Raw genomic sequence first — 21,946 nt, forward strand, 5'->3', positions numbered from 1 at the left:
CAGAATGTCAGAGTGAATATTTCGGCGTGGTCTTTAAAACATTAGCAAACCTCTTTCTAGCATGTGTATTGACAGGGAGAGTCTAATCTGTCAGCTGTGTTGTCGATGCCTCGAGAGAAAAAAGGAAGCGACTCAGAGCTTGCCGTAAAGCAGTATCTCTGGCCGTATATGTGTATGACGTCATTGACATTTTAAAAGGCTTTTTAGAACAAAAAAGCCACTTTAAAAAAATATAACACCCAGCAGTGTGTATTTTCTTAGCCTCCCCTTTCAAATGCAACATTCAAATTACTAGACAAAAAATTATATTCTGAGAAAAGTGGATTTTGAGGGGTATAGCTCCATAGAGTCCCATTCATTCTGCACTGGCCTGTGAGCGCCCCCTATATGGAACTCTGGTGGAACTGCAACCAGTTCAGAAGCCGGAAGTAATGAGAGAGTGGAACTTCTTCCCATATTAGAAATTCTTTGACTATGGCTAACGCTAGCATGCTAACGCTAGCATGCTACCTCGTTCTCAATAGCAAAGCACTGCTACAACACACACAAGTTCACCATAATCTACAAAAGAACTACTTACATGTGCGCCCTCATTTAGAAGTCTCCCAGCTAATCCTGCCATGTAACTGACCGAAGTTGTAGAAACAGCCTTTCTTTTACTGTCTATGGAGCTAGCTAGCTGACATGATCTACATCTGAGCTACTGGGCATGTGCAGTGCAATCAAAGATAGTACAGAAGAAGAAGAAGAAGAAGAAAAGAGGTCTCACTCTGTAGCTAAAACAGAGACCAGCTGAAAAGAGGATCTGCAGCAGTGAGAGAGAGCGGTGCAGTACAACAAAAATATGGTGTTTTTTGAAAATTAAACCATGTAAACCTATTCTGGTACAACCTTAAAATACAATTATGAACCTGAAAATGAGCATAATATGGCTGCTTTAAGGGTGATATTTTTACTAAAATGTCTCTGCTGACTTCTTCTGGTTGCATGAAAATAAGATTTATAGTTGCCGTTTGTGGCAGAATTTAATTGTAGAGCTTGGGAAATGAGACAAAGATTGGGCATATAATGTAATGTTTTTGCAAGATTATTTAGTTTCATCACTGCAATAATAATTGGTATCTTAAGGCTGCATGGGCACTTGTCTATGTGCAAATAACCAACAACCACTTACTAGAACTGGAAAAGGTGACAGAATAAGCACAATTTGCCTCATACAGTATGATGTTTTGCTTTTCCCTTCTTCTCTTGGAATCAAGGTTTTTATAAAGCCATACTCATTAATTTTGACTATTTCTGCAAAAACAAATCACCGCTTATACTATGCAGTGTTTCCAGCCTGTGCTTTTCCAGGCCACACTATGTGCAGTTTCGTCAAGTGTTACGTAACCTCCTGGGCTGGCAGCAAAGCAGCGCGCTTCATGAAGCCGAGCAGCGTTGGCTGCGTCTTTAACACGAGTCGCCACAGATTTACCAAGCTCAAAAAAATCTAACGCCCCCTGATTTGACGGCATCCAACCTCTTTTTATCTTCAGCATATTAAAGCTATTCCGTCAGTTCATGGGTTGTTAACGCAGACACAGATGGTGTGTGCACAAACACACACACACACACACACATCACGGGCTGCGTCTATACAGTCTGTGCCCCTCCGACTCCCAGCATCAATTGCAGCCCGGTGATGCTGTCATAAACCGTTTAACGATCGCGAAGGGGGCCGACGTATTGTGAATGGTTATTATGATTGGCTGCATTCATTTGTAAGTAGGCCTATAATGTGCAGTTGTATGCGACCCCACTCAGAGATAGAATAGGCTACAACCTGCTTGTTATAGACTGTTGCTATTTTTATTTGGGCTTGTAAGGATACGTCCGCGTATCTTATATCGTGTAGACTCGGTCGGCTTGAATGATACATTTCTCTTTTACTCGGAGGTTTTTTGAGGTTTTCCAAGGGCATCAGTGAGCGACACAGTGCAGCAGCGATGTGCATGTCTGACGGCTAGACGGAGCAAGAGGGAAGGACACTGTTTCTGCTGCTGTAGTCGTTGAGTTTTCACAGTTATCGGTCATATCCAGGGTACAAGCACTCTGCTTTAGCTGCTCACTCGGTTCACCGCCTGGCTTTAGGATGCGACGTCATGAGTTGATCGCGCCTGACAGATGTTGCTGTGTTGCAGTTGCACAGGCATAGATTCTCCGCTTGCTCTCGCTGTTTTGGGGAGGATTCTGTAAAACGGTTCATGCGATAAATGCTAAGTCCTCGCTTCGTGCTCCGACAGATCGCAACATTCATTTAGTCTTCGGGATTGCATAAAATGATACCTGGATCTGCCGCATCAATGCTACCATCTGCAGAAGCTGCGAAATTGTACCAGACCAATTACGTCCGCAACTCCCGTGTCATCGGACTTTTATGGGCCATCTTCACTATCCTGTTCGGTATTGTTAACGTGACCATCTTCTCACAGCCCTATTGGATTGGAGATGGTGTGGATACACCGCAGGCCGGTTACTTCGGCCTTTTTCACTATTGCGTCGGAGATGGAATCTCCAGAGACATGGCCTGCCAGGGTAGCTTCACCGAGTTCGCCGATATCCCCTCCACTGCGTTCAAGGCCGCCTCCTTCTTGATTGGAATGTCCATGATGTTGGTTGTCACCTGCATCGGCTGCTTCAGTCTCTTCTTCCTCCTCAGCACCTCCACCGTGTACAAGATCTGCGGCTGGATGCAAGCAGCATCAGGCAAGTGTCTTTCAGTACCTAGTAGGGTGCAGGGGTGCAGGGACCGTCCTTGAAAGGGGCTTAGAGGATAGTTTATTGTCACTGTATGCACAAAATGGATAGATATGACACCTCACTTATCTTAGTTATCTTCCCAGCTACACTAAACACAGATGGGCAATATGAATATCTAAATGACAACAACAAAAAACCTTGGCATGATATGTTTTGGAAATCCTTGAACTGGGGTGGATTTGAATTTGATTGATCAGTTGATTAGATAAATGAATTGTCAGTGGGAGCTGCCAAAGTGAAGATAAGCAGACAGTGTCCAGGATCTCTCTAGAGCTGTCAGCCAACACTGCTGAACAGACAGTGCTATCCATGGTGCTGAAGTGTTGCTGAGGAAATGATGGGCGATACTAAGCTACAGGTGTGAAGTCACATATGAGGAGTTTCTCAGCTTATTATAGCCTACTGTATTCAAAATATCTAAAAATATGTTTTACTTTGTCATTTAAAAATAATAATATAAACAAACCATCAGCAACTGAAAACATTGATAACTTATAGATATATATAGATACTGACCATAATAATCAGATCAGGTATTGGCCATGAAGTGACCCATTCCACATACAGTTTATTTGTCAGTTTAATTATTCAGTTAAAATTGTTTCCTCTATCAGTTACATTCATGGCGAATCATCCTTTTCACAGTTTCAGTGACACCACCATTCTTGGTCTCATGTTACCTTACATAAAAAATAATCCCAGTGAGTTATACAGATCAATACCTCATAAGCCAATCACACTGGTATTTGATTGATACTTGGTATTGAAAGATACCCTGAGTTAAGGTATGGGACTTGTTATCAGGAGAGAAAAAAGTGCATTTCAAGTTTCAATCGTGTGTTGTGAATTCTGGCGAGTATTGGTCCATTTACATTCGGAACATTTATTGTGCCTTAAACCAGTCTTTGCTTTATATAACAATATAGAGGTGTTTGTACCTTGATGTTAATTATGCTTCTTTGTTTTTAATCCTAACTGCTCATTAACTAACTAACACGTCACTACAACATATGTGCACGTATGCAGTTTAAACCTCTGAAAAGCGCACATCTCTTTTCAATATTGGTCAAAAATGATGGTCCAGTGTGATTGGATAAGTAACTTTTTTATGAGACTGTGTGACCACATAAAATATGCGCTTAATTGCATGATAATGCTGGCATTATTGCACCTAAGAGGTACACTACAGCCAAATATAATGTGAACTGTTTCTTTTTTGTTTGCCCTGCAGTCTATCATCAGCCAAAAGGTGTAGGTGTGTTTCTGTGGTAGAGTTAGGGGGGTTTAAATGTTGTCAAGGTCAGTAGTTCAGCTGCTGGCCTGGCAGGATTGTGTCACTGTTACTGTGGAATAATGTCATCCAGTGTGAGTGGAGGCCTCCATCATCTGAAAGGAGTCCAAAACGTTGCCAAACATCAGTCTGCTCAGTTGAACCCAGTGATCGAAGCAGCCAGCTTCCTGTTTGCAACAAACACAAATTAGGGTGGATTATTTGGAACAGCTCCAGCTCAGTGTGTTATGTTGGGCTGAATTAATGCAATAAGCCTGTTTAATGAGGAGACCGCCAGGCTTTGTGCTTCTGTAGCTAAGAGATGAAAGAGAAAGCCAAGAGGAGAGACCCTGACCACAGCAAGCTGGCACAGGGATGCCTAACGAGGAAGCCAGGCTGCTTAGCACTGTCAAACTTCATTACACTTAGCTCAAGGTTAAACTCACGCTGTCTTCATTTACCAGCCCTGAGGAGGACAGGTGGCCCACTGGCATCTGTAATGGGCCCCTTACTGTCAGTTGATGTTTTGATAGGGGGGTACAAATCATCAATATGATAGTGATAAATGGCAGGCCAAAAAGTATGTGTGCAAGAGAAAGATAAAGGGATCTTTATTTCTTTACTGCTCCCTTTCCCTTTATCCTCTATTTTCCTCCTTGAAACATTTTGGCAATCTCATTTCATGCGAATAAAGGTCAATTTAGTTTTTTTCATTGTTATGCTACATTTTATAGTTCTTTCCTTGTCTTTGTTACAAAATTGTACGGTATGAAAAAACGGCACATACGAACAACATGCCTCCTTGAGTAAAAGGCCTCTTCAGATACACTAACCCAATATCAAGGTCATACTCTGTGTTGGCCACGTATACGTAATTTAAGTGATATACTGTATGCCATACTCGCAGCAGCTTTCACAAATCCCCTTGGGCTAAGGTCAGAAGGTTCTGTATAAACACGTAACAATATATAACAAATTCACGCCGTCGCACAGAGCTCCTCTCAAGTGAATCAGCCAGTGCGCACACTCTCTAGCCATCTCTAGGAAATGTTTTCTGTGAAGCCCAAGTTAAAAAAAAGGCTGAATGTTTGATGTGAAAGCAAACCACAGGACACATTAGAACTCTCAAAATGTCTACCACAGTCAAACAAAGTTGAGTGCAGAAAGGTTCTTGCATCCATCCTGCCCTAGATGGACTCGTATCCTTCTTTTACCTCACCAGAGCTATTTCTGTCAGTGCATCTGCTCAAGTCCGTGGCATGCAGACGTAAGCACGTTTTCCCCCCCTGAGCCGAGCACAGCAAGATGCATGATGCACAAGCTCATTCACCTTATCTCTTTCTGTTACCTCCACACAATTTCACCCTTCTGTGCATTTCAACTTGTTTCCCCTGCTTATTTTGACCTCACTGGATCTCCAATCTTTTCTTCAACTCCTCTCTTCTATGTCCCCTGTTTTCTCTTCATAATCTTGTTCCAGTGAGTACAGTATGTGCTGTCCATTTCTCTCTCCATCGTGTCAGTCCGGTAACTGCAGTTCTTCGGGAGTCTGCACGCCAATTAATTAGGAAGACTGTGAGGTCAATGATAATTACTTTTATTAATTCATTTTACACCCTGTGTAAGTTCTCGGTTATGTCAGCTGCCAGCCTTTTTCTATACTTGGTGAGATTTTGTTTCTTCTGACAAAATTGCATTCGGAAACATCCTCTGCTTCTTTGTTGATGTCTTTGGTAGTTACTTGGGGGATGAGTTTTGAGATTGCGCACATTTCTGAAGCATTTGCATGGTTTTCACTGATAATAAGCGACGGGAAATTTAAACACCAATCTGCTCATCTGTCTGATGAGCTACTCTTGGCATGTCTATTTCTGATGGCTGTTTGATCTGAAACTAACCGTAGTTTCTGATGTGCCACATGACATATACAGTGTGTTTAGAATAGATAGAAAGTAGCGAACATTTTAGTTATTTCCAAGGTGATGTCTTTAAATTACTTGTTTTGTCAGAACAACAGTTCATACCCAAAGGTATTCTGTTTACTATTACATCAGACAAAGAAATAAAGCAAATCCTCACAAATGAGAAGCTGGAGTTTGAGAACATTTGGCATTTTTGCTTGAAAAATTACTTTTACTTTTACTTTTACTATTCAATTATCAAAATAGTCAAAACTATATTTTCTGTCTATCAATTGACTAATTGTTTTAGATTTAAACCAAATTACAACATATAACTTAATTAGACCAGTAATTACTGGTCTGACCTTACTACGGACCTTAGACTAATCTTTTGAATTAAGCTACTAGGCTGCTCTCAGTCAACATACATTCAAACTGCATGCATACAGTAGGGAAGGCACTTGTGGCTGTCCATCTCTTTCTAAGTAAAGATATGTTAAAACTAAACTATATATTCTCTTCATTGAATATATATATATATATATATATATATATATATATATATATATATATATATATATATATATATATATACCAGTAAGAAAATAGAGCCTTCAGTTAAAATCTACTTTAGATAAAGATGAGTAAAGATCAAACAAAATGGATCACAAATCAAAACCCTGAACCTGCATTGCCTGACAGTGGTGAAAAAGGACAGTGGGAAGATAAAGGGGAAACAGTTGACAATACAGAGAAAAAAGAACTGGGAGATAGCATATGAGAGAATAGTATGAGGTCTGAAGACAGATGGACAGACAGAAAACAAATCAGATACCAGAGCTCAGAGAAGACTGATCCTTTGGGTCCCCTCTTTCTTTATCTCTATGTATTGTTATCTGTGTTTCTCTGTGGCTGGTTCTCACATGGTCCATTAGCTCTATTGAGAGGCTTGTTCTGAAAAGAGCATTAAAGCCTAGTTGAATGCAGAGGTGGAAGGTGGTGGAGCTCGGCATGAGAGCAGCCGACAGAGCTGCACTTTTTACTGCAGCAGGAGCAGACATGAGTGATCCAGCTCTCCAGAGTTAATGCTGCAAATGAGCACTTCTATCTGGATACCCATCCTTTAAAAGCAGATTAGTCCTTGACTGTGGAAAAGGCTAATTATGTTACTTCTGCGTGTTGCTACCTGTGTGTATGTATGCATGCTTCACATAGCAAGGTTCAGTTTATTTGGGAGACATAATACTTGACCATCAGAGCCCAGGGCTTAATTAACTTTTTTGGCCACATGCATCTTTGTTGAATTACAACTTCCTCAAGTTGCCAATCCTAAACAACATAAGCATATACATGAAAATGTTCTATTAAAATGCACAAAAGAGTTGACTTTAATTTGATAAAGTGCTGTTAAGCGTTGTCCATAATCTTGATCCTAAAGTAGTAAACAAAGAAAAATATAAAAATGTATTAAAGGGGAACTAATATGCTAATTTTCAGGTTCATACTTGTATTTTGGGTTTCTACTACAACATGTAATTTAAAAAAAATTACCTTGGAAATAATTAAAATGTTCGCTACTTTCTATCTATTCTAAACACGCTGTATATGTCATGTGGCACATCAGAAACTACGGTCATTTTCAAAAAACACTATTTTTCTCACACTGCCCATGGCTGCTGCACCTGTATTCATCCTCTAGAGGTGCAATGGATCACAAAACTCACGGTTTGGATCGGATCACGGTTTTGAGTCACGGATCGGATACATTTTTGGATCAGCACAAAAAAAGGGGGAATTTAAATGATTTATCAAAAATGTAATAATAACTTTTAACAATAATAACTTCTTTCACCAATAAATTGCTGTTAAACGACAAAAACAGATGAGAAAAGGGTATTATACAATAACTTTGATTGCACCACGAGGTTTACCAGTTCCGCAGCATTTAGTCTTGTCTGTGTTGTTTTTCCGACAGCCACAGTCACGTTCATGATATTCCGTATGGTAGATACCGGTCGTTTAGGCACCAGTGCCATATTAGCACCGGGACTCAGTACCCAACCCCGGCTCAAAGCCCCCTATTCTCGGGTAACTCAATTAGAAACTGCCGCTGATGCAACAAAGCTGTAGCCGGCTCTATCAACTGCTTTTAACATGCTCTGTTCAAGTGAACATACAACTGATTTTAACATGCGCCATTCACCTGAACAGAAAATTGTGTTGCCTGTATCTTTTCACAGCAACCCTCCATAGATATTTATCAGCCTATTTTAAGTAACAGCGACAGTAAAAATGTATTTCACACTATTATTATGGTTAAACTTCGCAATTAATCCACGGTTCACATGCATTCTGAATCGTGAGTGTTGATCCACGGATCAACTATGGTCCTTTACACCACTATCATCCTCTAATGTTAGAGCGCTTGTCTTTTTAAGTCCCCCTCCCGAAAAAGCCCAGTCTGCTCTGATTGATCAGCGTTTCCGTGTCTGTGCACTTTGTGTCTCTCTACTGTCCGTCATTGCAGCCAGGGGAAAAACTGTAAAGGAGTATAGCAACGCTTTCTACTGTGAAAAATCACCAATAAAATCTTCTAAACCAAAAACTACACAATCGGACTGCGGTCAAGCCAGCCTCCACCTCGAAATAAGCGGTCAAACTAGCCGCCCCTATATTTCGCGGTGCGCGTATACACTTGCTATTACGGTGAGACCGTCAGAACTAAAAACGGAATTTTCCGACGAAGGCAATTTCCCATTCATTTATTCTGTCTGCCTGTCTATCTGTCTGCCTTCCTGTCAGAAAGAAAGAAAGAAAGAAAGAAAGAAAGAAAGAAAGATTTTAGCACACCTCACAACCTTTCACTGCATGATATGCTGAATTCCAAAATAAGAGACCCCCAAAAATCATATATTAGCTGTTTTGTCTACACATTCAGAAAATCATAAAAATAAAAGTCCTAGCTTCCACAGATCAATTTCACCTCAGATGGAGAGGACTCCATCTCAAGGTGTCAACTACAATGTTTCAGGACATTCTGTCTGTCTGTATTTTGGAAAACAACATCAGAATGTCCTGAAACATTGTAGTTGACACCTTGAGATGGAGTCCTCTCCATCTGAGGTGAAATTGATCTGTGGAAGCTAGGACTTTTATTTTTTATGATTTTCTGAATGTGTAGACAAACAGCTTATATATGATTTTTGGGGGTCTCTTATTTTGGAATTCAGCATATCATGCAGTGAAAGGTTGTGAGGTGTGCTAAAATCTTTCTTTCTTTCTTTCTTTCTTTCTTTCTTTCTGACAGGAAGGCAGACAGATAGACAGGCAGACAGAATAAATGAATGGGAAATTGCCTTCGTCGGAAAATTCCCTGTTTTTAGTTCTGACGGTCTCACCGTAATAGCAAGTGTATACGCGCACCGCGAAATATAGGGGCGGCTAGTTTGACCGCTTATTTCGAGGTGGAGGCTGGCTTGACCGCAGTACAATCGGACATGTTCCAGCAGGAATGTGATCCGCAATTGGGGAGAAATTAACAACATCGGCAGCCAAAATTACAGATTTGCCTGACGTAAGCATGTAGCTACATGTAGCAGTGTATGTAATGTAAACACTGCAGTAACGTGCCTGAGCAGATGACCAAGAAATCCAGCAAGAGCTGATGTACGTAAGCTTGAGCCGAGAGTAAAAAAAATCGGAAGTTTTTAATCACGGGGTTTACTTGTACATAAGTTTACCTCATTATTTGAAAACATTTAATCTGAACATCTGACAGAATCATATAATCGACAGAAAATAGGGAAAAGCATTGGTCCCCCTTTCAGCACATCAATGGTTTTTCATCTTCCATGGACAGCTTTTTTGTCATTCATCCTTGAGTGACCTGCATCTTAACTCTCAAGTTCACTCACTTGAACTCAATGTGACACATCATAGCTGTACCTCAACTGTGTTTACCCTGAAAATTTAAGTTCATATTGTACTGCTCCATCAATAACAGTGTATTATTATGTATCCATAGTTCAGTTCACTTCAATTTGAATTGACTTGGTGAAGAACAGACAAAGCTAATGCAGTGAAGGGCAGTTCTTGTGTTTTGTGTTTTTACAAAATGCCACCACATCTCTTCTACTATTACTTAAAGCATGCAGAATGAATACTCATAGTATTCATAATTTAAGAAAGCAATGCAATTGGAATAATGGGGATAAAGTGGATGGATAATAGGAGAAATAAACAAGTGACTGATCAACACTGTCAACTGGCATTTTCCATTTTCAGTAAATGAAAAAATATTGTTGGGATTTTAATTTCCAGATGACACCCTCGATCTGATAAATAAATTACCCGTGGCCTGTCAATTTAACTTGTGTGCACCTCTCTTACTACAATATGTGTAGTCTGAATTATTGTATGAATGTGCAGTAGACTAACCTCAAACCTTCATAAATGCTACACTGGAATGTCCAAACTGCAGCCTGTAGTTTAAGATTAACAGAAGGTTAATCTTACCTTGGATGTTTTTGTTATTTTACAGCGTCTGTGACAGTTTGGGGGCTGCCGGTTACCATCATCATGTTAGAAACAGTTTGATGTATCGAGTCACTTGTGCTGCTGCAGCTACATACAGAAATAATGTCTCTCTACAGAACACCAAATCACACACCCATTGGGGCAGATTTGTGCAACGCCAGATAGTGAAACAACATGGCTGCTGTTATTACAGTACGGTGTATCAATGCTTTTAACTATGAAATGTAAGTGAAACAAATGATGAGAAAGAAAACCTGTTTCTGTGGCTCTTTGTGTTTATGAGAGAATGAGAAACCGGAACAAGAATATGAATCCTCTGCAGAGTTATTCTCAAATCCTAAATAGGCTTCAGAAATCTTTGGCTGAAATCCACGCTGGTCGTCTGGGGAACACGACAGTGGCAGTCAGGTGGTAAAGAGAAGTGATGACAACTGGTTCGGGATCATTGCAGAGACAATCTGTATTCTCAGTGGGTCTTTTCAAAGCAGTGCTGAAACTGAATATGCTGAGCCACAACCTTTTTTCAATCCAATCACACCACTGCCTTGCAAAATCCACACATGGCACCTTCGCAGCAGGCAGCTCAACAGCCAAAGGTGAGATAGGGATGATCTCTAGAATACAAACCCATGGCTGTGACTCACCTAAGCTCTTTTAACCTGTCTCTTCTATTTCCCCTGTTTTCACATACAATCACACAAGGAGGAACAATCAGTCTTGCTTTCTTGCCTGTTTCCTCACAGGTAATCTGATTTCAAATCACCTCTGCATTACAGTAATAGCCTTCACTCGTGATATTTTTGGTAATTAGAAACATATACAGCTAGTTGAACCATCTTATTAAAGCCATCATCCATGCAGCTCACAGTCCTGCTGATGGTGGACAGCAGGAGGAGAGGATGGATGATGGATATCTACACACACACACACACACACACACACACACACACACACACACACACACACACACACTAATTGATTAATACCACGGCTAGGTCTTTTCAGCACAACAAGAGAGTCACAGGGATAACCATGTGCTGCTGTTTTAGTTGTTGATTAAATGCTTATTTGTGAATGCAGAGCAGTTGTTTTAATTTAAGAACACTGCTATCATGTTTTCGGACATCAAACCAAACAAATCAATGCTGAATAATTAGCCTGCACTTTGTGAGTTTGGGTGTAGCGCTGTGGAATACAAACTCTAAATGCCAGCCAAGTCATCACCATGACTCCCCTGTGTTTTGTGTCCCTGCAGCCCTGCAAGATGTGGACTATAGATTTGAGTTAATCCCTGTGATCTCAGAAGTGTCTCCTGGCTCAGGCCAGAGCTCAGGCTGGGGAGGCTGATTTATTCCACTGGGGAAGGGATGAGGTGGGACAGTGAAGACACTGTGACCCATGAAAAAAAGCTATCCATGCTATAGTGACAATAAAGCACATGTTTGTGTATGACGTGTTTAGATGTGGTGAAAAGTACATTTACTCAAGTGTGAGGTACTTGTGTATTTCCATTTTATGCTATTTTTTACTTAATTACCCCACAAGGGTAATGTATTTTTCATTCCACTACATTTATTTAACACAGCACTGATTAAACCATATCGACCAACTATGACATTAAAGTACTGCTTACACATGAATACATCAATAATAGTTATCCAATAATATGATAATACGTAATTGACAGGGGCCCTTCTGCATAACATTTTGTTTCTAATACTATAATAATAATAATAATAATAATAATAATAATAATAATAATAATAATAATAATAATAATAATAATAAAATACTACACTTTTACAAAGTAAACATTTGTAATGGAATATTTTTGTGAAGGCTACTTTTACTTCAGTAATTTGAATACTTCATCCACCATTGCATATACAACATTTTTAAAAGTACAATACATTAATTTATGTTAGTTTGTCAGTTGAGCCCTTAAGCACTTATATGTTAGAAAGTGGTGGCTAGAGGGAGAATTTATTACATATTGGATTTTTAATTTAGATTTTTGTTGTTGCTATTTTCAGTGAAAATGCTGTAGTAAATTCTTTTTAACTTCATCATCGAGTGGTGCTCTGCCGCAGCCTCTCAGTCTGTCCCGGGTGAATAATCCCACTGCCAGACCTATCTCCACAGTGCTGTGGAGTAAGATCTGGCTACACCACAGATACATTCTAGGGTAGGCTCTGGGTTGTTTGTCTTTTAAACAAATCACAAACGTCTTGGGCAGCGCTAAGTTCCGGCCGCAGAGATGGTGGCTCTGCAAAATATTCTCTGGAAGAAACTTGTTTTGGTAGAACATTTCCACCCCTCAAAAGAAAACGCCACATGAAATATTAAATGAAGTTACCTGTTCACACAAACTTATAATGTGAGCCACAGCAATCCCCACCAATCTGTCCCAAAACATCCCAGTTAGATAGTAAATGCTGTAAACATATTCTTTGTAAATCTACAATCATTCCCTATAAGAACAAAGCAGGCCTGCCTTGTTGCACCATTGAAGTTTCCGTCAAAACTTGCCATTTTCAGCGTTTAATGTTAGCTTGCCAGTTTCCCGTAATGAAGGGATTTTGACAAATAGCAGCATGGGAGAGGTAAAGCCGGACATCCGGCTTGCCAGGCTTATCCTGGCAATGTACTTCAATTGATCCAAACTACTCCTAATGTAACTTTTATTTTTAAAGATTATTTTTTGGGGCTTTTCCGCCTTTAATTTGATAGGACAGCCAGGTGAGAAAGGGGAGAGAGAGGGAGAAGACATGCAGGAAATCGTCACAGGTCGGATCCGAAACCTGGACCTCTGCATCGAGGCATAAACCTCTTAGTATACGTGTGCCTGCTCTACCCACTGAGCCAACCCGGCCACCTCCTAATGTAACTTTTGACTGAGAGAGCACTGCCTAAATTCTCTTTTGATCCCCATTGCCCTTGCCAATCTTTATCCTCTGGGGAGGTACATACAGGCTGCATCTGGACCTGTTACATAAGCCCTCCACCCCAGCCTGCTCACTGCGCTTTACGCGGCACTCCTTCCTTGATTCCTCTCCCCCTCCCTTCACTCTCTACCTCCGCATCCCCACCTCTGCTTTAACCTGAAGTGCTACATTTATTAAATAGACATTTCTCACTCTTGTGTCAACTCCTGCTGCATGTCTCACTTCACCTGAAGGCATCTGCAGCCTGTTCTCCTTTCTACCGCCAACTTCAATCAATTTATAATAATGAGGCGCCGGCTCACCAGATGATCTGTGTGGACATTAAAGAGTCAGAGCAAACACGCTGTCTGAATATACATGGTCAAAGTAGGCAAGCTACATAGATAGATAGATAGATAGATAGATAGATAGATAGATAGAATGTTTTTACAGGTTGATAGAATGTTTTTCAGGCTTGTTCTGAAGCTTTAGTAGAACATCTCCTTGTTGACTTTTATTCCCTATAATAAAAGTCAGAGTGCTTCCCACAGCCTACAGGTATGCTATGATATGCAACATGTTCATTTGGGAAGATTATTTGCAGCATTAGAAGATGGTTAAAAAGTTATTTCAAGAACAGAAATGATTTGATGAAATAAGCCATTCTGTGCTCCTTCTAATCCTTTGAATTGAATTGATAGGTAAGCTGTCAGCATTATGCGCTCCTTGTTCAGAAAATTGCTGAAGATGTGGACAGAGTGGGATACAGAGGATGCCTGGAAGCTCCTTGCTCCCCTCCAGCAGCCACTGAGTTTTGCCAGCAACTGAAGCAGAAATAGATTTCCACAGTAGATAGCTCATCTCAAGGAGCATGTTCCTCATTGTTCCAAGGAAGATAGTTGAACCTCATTTTTCCAAGGGAGATAGTTGGAGTCCATTTTAAAAGTTTCTCTTGCTCCACTTTCCACTATAACCCTGACACTTATATATATATTTCTTTTAGAGAACTGTCTTAAATTTGTGTCCAGCCAGCTGTCTAAATGAATATTCATCTCCAATCTAAGCTTTGTGAAACTATGAAACTCTAACATCTATATATATTTGTCATTGTTTTTCACACATTAATTAAATAAATAATTAAAACACCGACAAAGTAGCACAATAGACTGTTACTATAATAGCACTATCCACACATTTATAACACTCTTTCTTTGTTCTCTTTCGACCCCATAAACGTGGGCCACAAAGCAAAAAGTGGTGACCAATTTTCACACTTCATTAGGTCCCACTCTATAGATCATACACTCGTAATTGCCCCATTTATCTGGATGCAATGATGGCATATCATTGTCATAGTCTGAGGCCATCTTTCTTTGATGCTCATCTCATCATGGGGCCAGAGAGAAGTCTTGTTTGTCCAGCGTGAAGACGAGGGGGTTGATGCTGCCCACACTTCATTAGAGTGTGGACAGGCCATGGGAAAGATAAGTAGCCACAAACCCCAATTCCTCCAAGGCGAGTGCCTTGCATGGCCACACCAATGGGTAGAGCTCTACCACCTAAATTCAAACCACAGGAGGAATATAACCTGCATCACTCCTAAATTGATTTGACAGGTCATTTAAAACACAGACTAAAAGTAGGCAAAAGTCTATGATAAGAAAATGTGATAAAAATTCCAACTACAATGCTGTTCAAGTTTGTTAAAGGTAAAGGTAAAACTGGTGATTTGCTATTAAAATAATGTAAGATGCACAAAAAAATCTGATTTTAGATCCATGTGTGAAAGTTTTACATTAAATTCAGTGTGCTAATACACCTACACATGGTCAAAAAAATATCAAGAATAGAGAGAATAGAGTTACAAATATAAACACCCATCCTGCAGCTCTGCAGGAGGGACTTGTTCAATGGCTCCTCAACTGAAGCTGTTTACAGATGAAGAAAAGGATGTGTTGTTCTTTTCCTAGATACAATTTAAACGTGTCTCCTCCAATGACAAGACTGTTTCTTCAGGTCAATTTGTGTTTCAGCTCTTTTAATACAAAAACAGGTATACTTTATGTTAATGTCAGCCATTTTCCAAAGCATACTGAACATTTAGATTGATATCCTATAAAGCCAGTAGTTTCAACTAATGTTAGTATGCAAGTCAACTTGTAGAGAGGTGAGCCACAGTGAAACTTTAACCTGCTTTTTCTTTTTTTTCTTTTTTTTAACTTTAGGATATTTCTCCCGCTCCCACCTCTCTACCACAGTGTGGTGTTTGGGCCTGGGCTGCTTAGCTGCATTCCTTTCCACAGTGCACATATCGCAGATATCACTTCCTCCATGCGTTACCCTATAACGTAAATAGCTTGGATACGTTGCTGCTACTGTGGAGATTTTACACAATTGAAATTAAATATTCAAACAAAAACTGATATCATTACAAAACACATTCTATTGAAATGTATGTAACATGTGAATACATGTGATTTGATTAATATACAAGATGTATGGTGTCATTTCAGCGAGGCGCAATGACTGATGGGTAATCTTGCTTGTGAACTTCAGGCGAACTGATGAACTGTTCAGTTGTTCCCTACACAGTTCACAGTTCCCTTTGAACTGAGCAAGTTTGCTCCGTACGGTTTGGAATCTTACTTAACATGGCTGAATACCCTGTGCAGTCCACTTCGCAGGGAACTACTAGAACAGGGGTGGCGAACCTGTGGCTCTTGAGCCGTATGCGGCTCTTTGCCTGCTCCTTTGAGGCTCTTACTGTGTGGCTGGGGGCTGTGTTATTAGTGGATTTATTATTATTATTTTTTTTAACTTTTTGAAACATTTCAGATAAGTACAAAAAAAATGGAATGCACTTGCCAATACATTTGCCAATTATTTTAAAATAAAAAATAATGCAGCAGAGTTTTGAGGACAAATTCTGCAACCCGAGGAAAAAAAAGCTGCCACAGATCACCTTCCTCATTAACCCTTTCACTGCTGAATCAGATTGTTTGAAAGCCCCTCTAGTGAGTGAAAGAGTCGCTTCGGGTGGCACAACCGAGTTCTAGCAAGACCTGAAAAGGATTATGGATAACAAAGACTGTCAGATTTCCCACTGAGTCAGTCTAAGTAAGAAAACAAAACTATGAAAACTGCTATGTATTATGACTGTCATCAGATCTGGAAGTCACTGTTGCTGTTGTAGTGTGGACGTGCATGTGTTGTGTGGCTTTTTGCTATGGTGCGGGTTTTTTTGTGGCTCTTTATGCTGAACTGGTTGGCCACCCCTGTACTAGAAGGATCGGAACACACTGGTTGTCTCTAGTCTCAGCAACGTGAGTCATCCAAGCACCCAGCCACACTGTCACACTGTGTCTCAGCACTGGCAGGAGTCTCACTCTGCCTGGAGCTTAATGCTGGCAACAGCAACAGAGACATCAAGCATCAGGGATTAACCACACCTTTTGCGGTAGCAGAGCAGATCACATTACTAACCAATGAAGAACAATCACAAGCTGTTATTTGATCAGTTTTGATGTAAATTATAATGTTACTGTCTTTTTCTTTCTCACAAGAGATGCATAAAAGACTACACAAGGAGTCATTTGAACTGAACTAGTTAGATTTTGCCCACATTCTGGTCACAATTTCACTTGTGGGAGTGTAACATTAGCTGTTACATAAAAGCAAACTTACCTATGCATATTCATGGAAAGCCCCACTGAGATAAACACTCAAAGCTGCTCCCAGAGCGACTGTACCTATTTCTTTTTTGAGCTGACTTTTAGTTTTCACCTTAAATGCCACAGCCGTGGGCTCATTCACCAGAGTCTTGACAATTCAGTAAACACACTCTTATTCACCAGCACCAAGATGTGTCACTATGAGAAGTGACAAATGATGTTCAGCACTTAAGCCGCTGTGTATATTTTACACAAAGAGGGGCATGTTTACCGAATTGTGTGTGTGTGTGTGTGTGTGTGTGTGTGTGTGTGTGTGTGTGTGTGTGTGTGTGTGTGTGTGTGTGTGTGTGTGGTAGAATAAGATCCATGTGCAGGGTGAGATAGAGCAGTTTGGGATGTGTGTATGCATAATTCAGTTTGTCACAGCTAGAGAGGAGAAAATGGGATCCACAAAGGAATGTGGGGGTTAAGAATGTGAATCCTTTTTCATGGCTACTTAGATGTACTGCAGATGTGTAAGTGATGGAAAGAACTGTGTTTTTCCATCTACCACCCAGTGCAATCAATGACATGCTGAAACACTGACAACACGCAGACATGCAACTGCATTGATGGTGTTATAGTAAAACATGAGCCAGATGCTCTGGAGGTAGAATAAACCATAGTCTTTCAAATGCAGTATACAGTATACATGATTTATTTTTATTTGTCTGCAAAGAAGATACACAAATCCAATCAATCTGTTGCTTTGGAGGTCACATTTGACCTCCAGTCACCTACACTAGTTGCAAATAACACACAGAGATTATAGGAGGCAATGTGATTATTTCAGTATGAATGGGATTTAGTTTTCTCTTTGAGAAAAAAAGCCAATGTGCTTCTGACAAATCTACTGCCATCATACCGTTCTGTACCATCTGTTGGCCTGCCCTCAGACTCTCCAGTAGAGCTGTTTGCACCTGATCTGCCCTACCTACAGTCTCTTACATAAACTGATGTTAGCCAACAAGCATTTCTCAGTCCAGGTTTCCACTCACATGCTCCCAGTGTTCCCAGGGAGAGAAAAAGGCTAACAGAGAGAGGTGTGTGGAAAAGACAGAAAAGAGCAATGCTGAGAATAGCTCCGCCGAGGGGCTCCATATGGCAGCCAGTGCTCATGACGTTAGCGTGGTGCTGGGTATTTGCTGGCGGCCACACACAGAGATGGAGCATGGCACCATACATGGGCTCTGTCTCACACCACCTCTGTATCTCTGCCTTGCCCTGCCTCATAGTCTGTCTCTCCTCTCTCTGCGTCTGTCTGCTGCTCTCCAGAGAGAGCAAGAAAGAGAAGGGCAAACCTAAAAGGGTAGGATGATGCCGTCAGTTAATATCTCGTCTCCGCTCCGACTGACAGCTGCATTCTGTCAGGTGTGCTGCTATTTCTGTTGCGCAGGATTTGGAGCACGCCATTTATTACTGTAGCACAAAGTTCAGCTTCAGGAAGGGTGAAGACAGCAGATGCCAACAGATAATGAGATGTTTTCATGGGAACATTTTACTCTATGTCTCTCTATTTAGAATTCCTAAGCCGTATATAAACATTTAATAAATGACTTAATGATTATTTAAATTGATTATCAAAAAAGTGGACTATTAATTTTCTGTTGATTGACCTATGATTTTAAATAGGCACAGAGGACACATGCACACACATACATCTATGCAAAGTCAGGGGAATATGTGAATCTAGATAACTGGATTTTTTTTTTTAAATAGTACCACAGAAACTAATTATGTGATTAAGTTTTGTAATCTACCTTTAGTGTACTCACTTTTCCTCAGCCTGCCTTGTGTACTTTCATTTTGGTTACGGATTTCCTACATTCAACAGAATGACTTGAATGGCGGACAACAAGCGTACAAACTCATGAGGCTTTTTTTTACTTACTCTGTTATGATGATCCTCTTCTAGTATCACAGCTGTTTTGGCACATCTACCTAACTCTGAGGGACAAACATAAAAACATGATGTTGTCTATTAATCTTTTTTAAATAGTGTTATTAACTGATGACACATTGTCGTGTTTGGCTTGGCTTGTGGTTATAAGAAAAACACCAAGAAATTGCCCTATCAATGCAGCTAATAATAAATTCACAGTGTTATATGTTTTTTTTTGCTGAATATGTTCTCTAATATCTATATTTAGTATGGATTTGCATTTTGTATCAATGTTGATTTTTTTTACTTTCCCTATAGTATGTCCCTACTGGCATTCGAATTAATGCACCAGAGCATATTTAATATATTATCTAAAATACTATTAGGTATTCAGAATTCCCATATATGCAGTCTTTTTAAATATTTAAATACATGGGAATGCCATGCTGCTTTGCACAGAATATATTATATTAAAGGTTTTTTGATTTCCTTTATAAGTGTGAAAACCTAATGTGGACCCGTCTTTCTTCCTTTGGTATTATTAAAATGGGTTTACGCTGTAAGGTGCTGTAGTTTTTGAATTTTGATTACTGTAAGCTCCTCATTATGTAAGTGGATGCTGGGATGGACCTGCTGGGTTGTGTTGTGTGGTTATAGATTAGTTGACTGCAGGCTTACTGTTACAGTGTATGGAAGGAACATGTGCTCCTCCTCTGCCTACAAGCTGTTTCTGGAAACAGGAGCGGCATATTTGATAGCATTCATGACTGTGGCAGATATATTACTGCTCTTGTATCTCTTGTTCTCTCTTGGTCTGCGCCCCCTGATGCTATCCGCATTTTGTTGGTGTAAACCTCTTTTATTTGTCTTTTTTCTGCATTCTCAATCTCTTTCTCTCTCACCTGCTCTGTGCACCTCTCCTCCTGAGCCTCAATGTAATATTCATGATGGCTTATAACCGAGCCAAATGCGTGCAAGAGACACCCAGAAGGATCTGCAAACACTTTTGTTACCTTTGTAGTAAAGGCATCATGAGGGAGAGATAAAATAAACATGTACTGACTCACAGAAATTTGCACCACTATTTATGATTGCCCAATTCCCAAACCCCTAGTAGAGGACAGCCTCCCTCTTAGGTCACCTGATAACATGGCAGCTGACTGACGAGTTCAGCTTTTCAGCACCATCTCAGGATGGACAGCTCCTTTTAAAAGGCTATACGGAGCTTTATAGCAAGTTTTATCTCATTGTTGACCTGTTCGGCCCACAACTATTTTGATTTACTCTCACTGCTCTCATAATGTTGTTTTTGGCCACAGTAGGCAGCTATTTTCAGTGAAAAACTCTAAAAACCCCACTGTACACTACCTGCTCAGATAGCAAAGAGCTGGTGAACATAGTGGAACATTTAGCAACTAATAAGGCAGATATTTCCCTCAGGAGTTGGTAGAGACCAACTACAGAGCTAAAAGAGAATGAATATTGGAGTGATTATGTTGCTCCGTAATTGCTGAATGTGTAAATAAGCAACTGTGTGCTGTAAAAGATGATACTATGTCAATAATGTGTTCACAATTTCTTTCCACTGCCACCAAGGGGCTAAAAAAATACAACAACAGTTATTTCAGGTTTAAAGACACATAAAAATATGTAACATACAATTGAACAATAGAATATTTGGTATGTAAGTCAAAGACATACAGAGGCAGCTTTGTTTCCTTTCTTCTGCACTTACTGCATCAAACTCCCCCCTCTGAGTTATCTGCAGTTGAGCACAGCTTTTGTTCTAGTGTTAACTGTTTGTCACGCCTTATAAAGTCGGACTCTGAGAAAAACCTGAGGACTTTCTTTCTTATGCACTGGAGTTAGAGATATTCTGCTTTGCCCTGAGCCACTTTGCAGAGAAGATTAAAAGGTGGTTTTGTTCAACAACACTGCCACATTTGTGTAAATGCATTGTCAAGGCAAGGCCTGCTCTGCAGCCTCTGTAGCCACAGTCAACTACCATCTTTGTCAGATTGACTTGTTAGTGAGAGGTCCATAGGCTCACAGATTGTGGAGGTTTGGTTTTATGGGATGCAGGTACAGTAGAAGTGGACCTGTTCGCTGTCTGCCCTGTCACTGCTCACAATGTACATAAAGGCCTTGGTGACACTTATGCAGGAGCTGAATCACGTCCTAGAATCTAGAGGACGTCTGACAGACTGTGATGCTCCGGTGGGCTGAGTGGTTCTAGTGAAGCTTATCACAACCTGTCAAGGCCAAGGTAAGTCTTTCTTAAGTGAAGAGGGTTTGTTGTGATTCAGTGGAGACAGCAACATTTCTAATCTTTCATAAAACCAGAGTTGCAGTACATCCTTAATATTCCTGCAACAGCATATGAAACTGATTTCTGCTGCTTAATCATGTGTTGTTTGCTCACATAGCGATGTAAAGGAATATTTTCTGTCCCAAATCGTATAGAACTTTTTGAAATAGAATAGTTCACTGAAGTACTCCTCCATCTGTCCATCTGAGTCTGAATAAGTACCTCAGTCCTTGCTCTCTAAACCTCTGTGTGCAGATGAATTTGGTATGACAGTCATTGGGGTAGAAGAGGAGTCTAGGAGATGCTCTGCTCTGTTAGGTATGCAGTTTGTCTGCAGCATATATTGCTCTGTGATTTCACTCTTACTCGCTTTCTCTCGCTGAAATGTCTCTCAACACCCTCTGATGTCTTTCGGCACTATTAAAGACTGCAGCATTACTGTAACAAACTGCAGTGTGTGAGTGCTTTAATTCATATGTGTGGGCAGCTTTTATGAATATAATAAGAGAGTATATTGTTCTCACTTGTGGTTGTAAGGATGTGTAGAAGCCAGAGAGAAGATACAAATAAGGACAATATACACATACATTTCTGTTTAAGAGGTGTACAAATAAAA

At 40.2% G+C, this 21,946-nt stretch overlaps 1 protein-coding gene across 1 annotated transcript in view; it reads left to right on the top strand.

Moving 5' to 3' along the window:
* The first annotated feature begins 1,888 nt into the window (after nt 1-1,888).
* The window catches only part of LOC116038659 (LHFPL tetraspan subfamily member 3 protein-like), a 28,007-nt gene continuing 7,949 nt past the window's right edge, over nt 1,889-21,946 (top strand). Inside the window, exon 1 of the mRNA XM_031283214.2 lies at nt 1,889-2,745. Coding sequence (XP_031139074.1) covers nt 2,319-2,745 — 427 coding nt within the window. The 5' untranslated portion in view covers nt 1,889-2,318. The remainder of the gene's footprint in view (nt 2,746-21,946) is intronic.

This window comes from Sander lucioperca, chromosome 7 (genome assembly GCF_008315115.2).
Source record: "Sander lucioperca isolate FBNREF2018 chromosome 7, SLUC_FBN_1.2, whole genome shotgun sequence".
NCBI lineage: Eukaryota > Metazoa > Chordata > Actinopteri > Perciformes > Percidae > Sander > Sander lucioperca.